Below are 7,924 nucleotides of genomic sequence, written 5' to 3' on the forward strand. Positions count from 1 at the left end.
ATTAGATCGGGTGTCACGTTTCAACACATATATAGGATCAGGTGTCACATTCTGACACATATATTGGATCGAGTGTTACATTCCGACACATATATGGCTTGGGTATGGGTTCTATGAGAGAACCATTGTGTAACTATCATCTGTAAATTGATCTTGACTATATGGTTGATGATAGAGAAACTGACCCAAACATAATTGAACACGTCTATCCTGTGTAGTAGTTGATATGAAAGGACCGAAGGTTCAAGTGTAGCTATGTTGACTATTGTAATTGAGATTTACCTTATGAAACTGTATATTGCTCCTAAAATGGTAAATTGATAATGTGTTCCTATGTATGTCTGTTCGAATTATGTTATGGGTGCTAGATTCCTCCGCATAGTAGTTATGAGGTTGTCGATAAACAAGTAGAAAACAATAAATGCGTTGTGAAGTGATATTAATGACTTAATAATCAGGTATTGTTGATGTCCTGTGGGCACATGAGTTAAAATGGGAATTGAGAGGTTATTCAAAGTTTCTGTCTTCAGGCAGGCCGCCCTGGCGGGAGGAATCCTGCTGTGGCGAGGCCGTTAGAGCAGGATAGGTCCCGCCATGGCGGGCCAGCATGGTTAGAAGGGGAACCTTAGTTTCCCTAAATGTTTACCTCTTCCAAGTGAGATGTTAATTATTCTAAGTCCATGTGTTGGTGTGAAAACTAAATATAGTAGACGGGCTAGACAGAGTTAGTATTAGTGGTCCGTAGTTTGGAAACTCCTCTATGTGATAGAAGGGCTAGGTCTTGATCTATATTAGTGTTGACAGCGGACCAACTAAAAGGGATGAAAGTTAGGCTTGAACTACTTTAATGAGGTTAATGGGATAATAGTTTGTGCATAACGGTTTGACGAGTATATTTTCTTAAGAGCATGTCTTCTTCTTTTTAATTTTTTTTATATTATGCAGTGGGTATCGAGTTGACCGATGATGCCTACCAGTACGTGTTGTTTGTATTGATACTACTCTTGTTATGCCACTTAGTATAGTCTGGTTGTAGGGTCAGTGATGTTTCTTAGATGGAGACGAAGATGATTCTCCAACAGATTCTACTCTTCCTTCCTTATGGTGGGAGTTGTGTCATTACCTTATTTATACTTTGTATCTTTAGAAGCTCTTGTATCTATTAAGACTAGTATCCTTGGGGGTGTTAGATTGTTCCTTGTAATAAACCATCAGAGTTTTTTTTTGTTGACATAAAGTGATTTTATAACTCTTTTGGCTTATTATTGGTAATTGTTAAACTTTCGCATGATATTTGTTTTAGGGTTCTCCTATTTAGGTGTTAGAGTAGGTGCTCGCAAGGCCCGGTGGATTGGGTCATGACAGAGAGGATTAAATTCCTTAAGAAATCTGTGGACTCGGATACTATTTTTCTTTCCATTTTTATTGCTTCTAGTTTACTAACTTTAATATAGAAGATAACAGTAATAAAAATCAAAAGGCTAGAATCCATCAAATTAAAATCCTAAATTATCCCTTTACTCCCGATAGCCAGTCTACTCCACACAAATCCAAATTAGCCAAACTAGTGAACTTTGGATGATTAAACAACAAATATTCAATCAATATGAAAAATTAAACAACACATCAAATTAAGTGCCTATATTTATTCGAATAGGCAGTTTAAAAAGTTTACATAATATAGCGATAGCTCAGGGATTTTATAACAGATACACATGAAAAAAGTTAGACAAAGATATTGTATATGCGAATACATATAAAGCATGTGAATACAATGTATTTCTATTTCACTTGTGCACGAATATATTGTAACTGTTTCTATGTTTCGTAAATGCACAAACTATGGCTATGTTACATAATTAGAAGCGGAACTATTGATATGCATGAAATTTTCTCATAACTATATTAGAAATTAATCTAAGTGAATCATGCCCAAGTTTTAAAACTGAAACAATAAAAAATTCAATTCTTTTGAAAGAATATATATAAAATTATTATAAGCATCATTCTTGCCTTATGAATAATATAACTCATCAATCATAAATAAGAGACAACCATTAAGCAATGGTCACTATCTTGATAGAAGTCATGAGTTCTATAAAAAAAGAGGCATGACATCCAGCTAGACAGATTTTTTATGAGAGTAATGAGCTGTGCAGTATAATAAGGGGCCACAAAAAATTAATTGCAAAGTACCATATTTTTGGTAGCATCTGCATGTAGTTTCTCCAGTATAAGAGCTTATGTTTCATCTTTTTTAAGAAATTGATTGCATCCCTTCACTCTCTCATTCTGTTCATCTCTAGCAAGCCCCACTTAGTTCTACCTCCTAATGACACAAATATCAAGTGACTCTATTTATTGATGTTTGAGTCAATTTACATTAATCTCGACTAATTTACTTGATATCAATACATCCGAATAACACATATATCAAATAACTTTATTTACTGATGTTTGATGACCTCGACTAATTTCCTGATACATGATATCTCCTAACAACACAAATACTGTATAACTCTATTCACTGTATTCGGATCAACTTACACTGACCTTAACTAATTTACTTTGATACCTCTTAGTAACACAATAGTAAAAAACCTAATTAAGGGGTCCGTTGTTGTTGTAATCGATCATTTTTTCCCACTTGATTAAGTGCTTTTTTATTGAGCAACTCAATGCATTGATGTCTGAATAAACTTGCACACATTTCGACTAATTTACCTGATACTTGTTGTCTCTTAACAAAATATATATATTGAGAACTAATTTACTTTGATACCACTCAATAACACAATAGTAAAAAACCTAGTTAAGGGGTCTGTTGTTGTTGTAAATCACTCATTTTTTTCACTTGATCAAGTGCTTTGCTACTGAGTAATTTTATACATTGATATCTGAATCAACTTTCACAAACTTCGACTAATTTACCCAATACTTATTATTTTTTAACAATATATATATATATATATTAAGTAATTCTATTAACTTTATTGTATTTATGTTAACTTGCACTCACCTCAATTAATTTACATGATACTTGTTATCTCCTAACATCATAGATATTAGAAATCTCCATCTACCAAAATTTAAGTCAATAGGAAGGAATTAATTGCCAATATTTTCTTTTTGTCTCTACTACATATTAACTGACAAGTAGGCCACACACTTAGCTGATATACTAGACTACTACAACCTTCTATCCACGTGCAGTGGCTGACCCCACTACTGAAGAATTGGAGGACATGCTGCTGAAACAAATTGATTCAAAATAAGATCCTCTATTTCCATGAGATGATAAATCACATCATAAGGTTTTCCAATTGACTCATTACAATTCACAGCTAGAGAATTCTCATTCCATATATTTTTGAGATGAACAGGTAAATATACGCATCCGATATGATGTATATAAATCAATTTAAGTGTATTTTATGCAAATTGAGAATATATGTGTATGTTTACTTATTCAATTTTATATACGTTTAATGTCTACTTGTGCACGTTCAAGATTAAAAGACATAAATGTCAGCTAAAATCAAATTAAAAGAAAACATTAAAATGTATCATGCCTTCTTGATATTTTGATTGCACAACAATTATATATCAGGTGGCAAAAAAATTTAATTTATGGTTAAGAGACTAAGTTACTTAAATAAACAATTTAAAAGAAGCTAGCTAGCTATAATTAAGACATCCTTGGTTACTTTTAACTGTTCACAGAAAATGACTTAACACTTTTAATGTTATCCCAAAACTCCATGCAGTGATAGAGATGTTAAAAGATTAAGGTAACTATTTCAGTTAGAATGTTGTAAAACAACAATCAATCAAAAGAAAGAAAGTTTTGTACTGATATTTAGTTCTGATTCTTCAAAAATGTTGATGCATGAGTGTCGAAATCCTCCAAAAGTTATGGACTTTTGAAGAATCCGACACGATTGTAATAACATTTTTAGAGAGTTTGAGCAACATAACAGTGTCCATTCATCCACAAGCATCTCATTTGTTCCTCTCATTAATTCATATTTTGAAACTTAAAGGGGCACAATTAACTTAAATGCATACCAAAGCAATCAGGTTAACAAGAAAATGCAACAAGATTTAGAAACATTCAAGAGAAATTTAGCTTGAAAATCTCTAATGAACTGAAGATAATAAGCAAAAACAACAGCAACTTGACAAGTCTTGGCAACAGAAATACAACAATCCTAAATTAGCAGTTGAGGTAGAAAAACACACTTATACATGAATATTACACCGCGATTTAATCTTAAAAAAACCTGAAACTATGCTCAGGATTCTTCTTCCACGGTGCATTGCCAATGAATCAAACTCGATAAATGAACTATCGCCCTTTCCTTTCCCATTTCCATCTTGAAGTATAATACTTGTTCCTGAAAATTAAGTTCAATGTAACAGCAAACTGCGTTTCAAGAATGCCGGTATAATGCAATGGAATTTGAAATGATGAAATGATTCACCTGTCAAGGCAATCAAGGGAGAGTATTTTGTCGAGTTAATTCAATGGCGAGAATCAGAGGAAGCAGAGGATGGCTTGTCGGAAATACCATCATGTTCCTCTATTTCACCTTGGATTCGTGTAGGAACGCGAAAGCCAGAGAATCCGCCTACTTCTGAGGCAAATCCAATACCAGAAATTGATGCTGAATACATAGGCAGCACAGCTTGATGGTGTTGGTGTTGGTGGTGATTTGGATCGGCTGTGGCAATAGCTATCGCTGATGGATCTATCCATGCACGAATCGAAGGTGAGTAACTGGACTGAAGGGGTCCCCTCTGAGACAAAAACTGATTTTGGCTGAACAATTGTTGTAGCAGTGGCGGGGCAGGCTGAGAGTTAAACAAGTAACCACCTGCTCCACCAATTGTCCCGCCACCAAAAGCTATGCCAGTGTCTCCACTGGCACGATCAGCAGCCAATCGACCAAGTTCCACTGGCTGCTGCTGCTGATGCTCAGGCCAACCTGAAGCATCAAATCCGATAAACGGGGTGCTTCCAGTAAAGAAGTTTGATGGTTGAAACTGAGTTTGTGATGGTTCTATGTGGTGGTTATAAGGATCTTGAAAAGATTGTAAAGAGAGCTTCAAATCTTGGCTCTGGCTACTAGTTCTTGACATCAAATTATTATGTTCTTGAAAACTCTGGAACTGCATAGCTGAAGAATTACTTTCAGTTGAACCACCACCCATAGGGAAAAATGACTTAATAGTATCAGAAATGGCATCAGAATCTAAAGATAGAGGCAAAAAGCTTGCATTTGCATTTTCACCACTTGAGCTTGCACTATTGTTCTGGTTCAAAACTTCATTGCGCAACCTTTTACTGGATGACCCCAAATCATTATCATTATTATCTTTATCTTCACCGTGTATTTCAACATCCTTTTCTTGATCAAAATTTGTAACACCAGTAGTTGGTTTCCAAGGGGGCAATTGAGCTAGCTCATCTATAGAAGCTTTAGCCTTTTTAATAAGCCAATCAACAGCTTTACTTGGACGGTCATAGCCAAGTCGATCTTGTACATCATAGAATTGAATTGCTGTATGAGCAGCAAGGCGTACTCGCCGGTCCCTTGGACCTTTAGCTGTACAAACCTTGCTATGTCTGTCTTTTCGACCAATTGACCTTATGATATGACCACCTTGTACTTCAACAATCTCTCCACCACCAAATCTTGATGATGTTCCAACTTTTTGCTTTTGGCAAGGAGGAGGAGGAGGAGGAGGAAAATACGAACGTTTCTTGGATTGAGCTTGTTGTGGGGTATTGTCTAAATCTTGATACATAACAAGGTGAGAAAATAGCTCATGGGGTTGTTGAAAATGAAAAACTTGTTCTTGATTTTTTTCTTTTTCTTCTTCCTCCTCCTCATTTTCTTCTACATTTTGATAATGATGATGTAGATTCTTCTTCTTGTTTTTCCTCTGAGGATCCAGACTAAAAACCTTATTGTATTCCAGCTTTGTGTTACTGATGATTTTTCTTGCTTTCCATCACCTTAAAAAAAGACTAGAAGAAAATCCAAGTATAGACACTAGAAAAGGGTAGCTAAAACCTAACCCATTCTGTCTTTTTCTTTTAAACACAACTTTTGATGTCAATGACAGCAGCTTTCTATGAATTTCTGTAATTTGTACTTAGCTAAAACAGCATTACTATAATGAGTAATACAATTTTTTTGCTAGTAGTAGTGCTTAAGACAAAAGTAAACTAGAAAATAATCAATAACGCTTAAAAGACAGAGACAGAGACAGAGACAAGACAGAGTGAATAAGGAAGGGGCCTTCTTTGTTGTTGAACATATTAAGAAACATCAAGGTCTTCTTTTTTTGATATTTTTTTTGTATTGATATTTGAAAATTCATTCATTGGATTAATTCAAAGTTTTGTTTTTTTATTTCTAATATTCCAATTTGCGATCTCTAATTTGGAAGTTTGAAACTCAGATAGTCACATAACTTTGAATAATTGATTATCACAGTTAGTCAATTTTGGTTAACGTGTGTTAAATTTGAAGATGAGAATTCAAGTAATATTTCTTTTTTTTTTTTAGTTTCTTACAATATATATATAATTTATCTAAGCCAAAAGTAATATACCTCCTCAAGAGCCTCCCCCTCCCCCTACAATTTTTTTTTAAAGAAAAAAGCTACATTGATGAACAATATTTATAAATAAACAACTAAAAGATTTTAGTTATACATGTAACTAAATTATTTTTTAATTGTTAAGAGATAGTTAAAAATTATTTTAAACTAAATTAGTCATTACAATAGTTAAAATTATTTTAAACTAAATTAGTCATTACAAGATAGTTAAAAATAAATAAATAAATTTTTTAAAGTTATTACAGGATAGTTTTTAGATAGTTATTGTAATACTATGTAATAATACACATAACTAAAAGATTTTTAAAAACAATTTTCAATTTTTTTCTCATAATTTATCCAAACCAAAACAATACACATGTTTGACGGCCATAAAAAACTAAATTAAAAAAAAAACTAAAACTAAATTAAAAAAAAAATCTATCCCAAATAAAAAAAACTATTTTTTAAAATATTTTCCCCATAATTTATCCAAATCAAAACAATATCCTTCTTCATGATTCCAAAATAAACTTTAAAAAAAAAAAAGAAAAAAAAGCTACAACAACAAAAAAAAATTAGATTTTTTTTTAAAAAATTGGGGTCTTGAAGAGGTATGTTGTTTTTGGCTTTGATAAATCATGAAAAAAGTTAATGGAGGTGGAATTTTTATTTCATTCAATAAGAAAATGACACATGATAAATATTTAAAAGATAAAAAAATAAAAAAAGTGTTGTTAGTTTCAAGGGTTATAGTGAGCCAAAAAGATGAATGTAAGGATATTTTTAGACCAAAAGATGAGTAGAATGATATTTTTAGGCCAAAAATGGATGAAAGGTATTTTAAAACTTTTTTCTATAATTTAGGATATTTTTGGTTCTTTTCCAAAAAATCTTTGATAAGAAATATTTTCTCCCAAATAAGATTTTACACTACACAAATTCAAATCAATCAGAGTGCAATATGAATATTAAACGCTTACTTATTAAAGGTAAGAGCCCTCTTGATGCCCCTCTGCTAGATTAAAAGCCTTTGTGACCTCATCAATATTACTGCCATCTCTTTTTCTCTTTATGCTGCCTCTTGTACAGCCCACAAAGCACAAAATCAGCAATCCAAAAACTCTTTTACCTTTTTCTTTTTAATAACCATCTAATATAAAAGTTTAATGTTCGATTAATCTAAATTCATGTTACATAAGTTACGATAAAAGAAAAAAAAATTACTAGAAACTTTTTCTTTTTTACTAATTAAATTTTTGATTAAGAATAAAAGAATCTCATCCATTCCATTATAACTTTTCACGATTGT

General features: G+C 32.5%; 1 protein-coding gene across 1 annotated transcript; it reads right to left on the minus strand.

Annotated features, from left to right (window-relative positions):
* Positions 1 to 4,124: 4,124 nt before the first annotated feature.
* Positions 4,125 to 6,140, minus strand: LOC129871572 (transcription factor TCP4-like). Its single transcript, XM_055946527.1, has 2 exons — positions 4,485 to 6,140; positions 4,125 to 4,397 (listed from the first exon to the last, which is right to left on the minus strand). The coding sequence occupies exon 1, from the start codon at positions 5,809 to 5,811 to the stop codon at positions 4,525 to 4,527; it is 1,287 nt and encodes a 428-aa protein (XP_055802502.1). The 5' UTR covers positions 5,812 to 6,140; the 3' UTR covers positions 4,125 to 4,397; positions 4,485 to 4,524.
* Between the last annotated feature and the right edge of the window lie 1,784 nt (positions 6,141 to 7,924).

This window comes from Solanum dulcamara, chromosome 10 (genome assembly GCF_947179165.1).
Source record: "Solanum dulcamara chromosome 10, daSolDulc1.2, whole genome shotgun sequence".
In the NCBI taxonomy this organism is placed as follows: domain Eukaryota; kingdom Viridiplantae; phylum Streptophyta; class Magnoliopsida; order Solanales; family Solanaceae; genus Solanum; species Solanum dulcamara.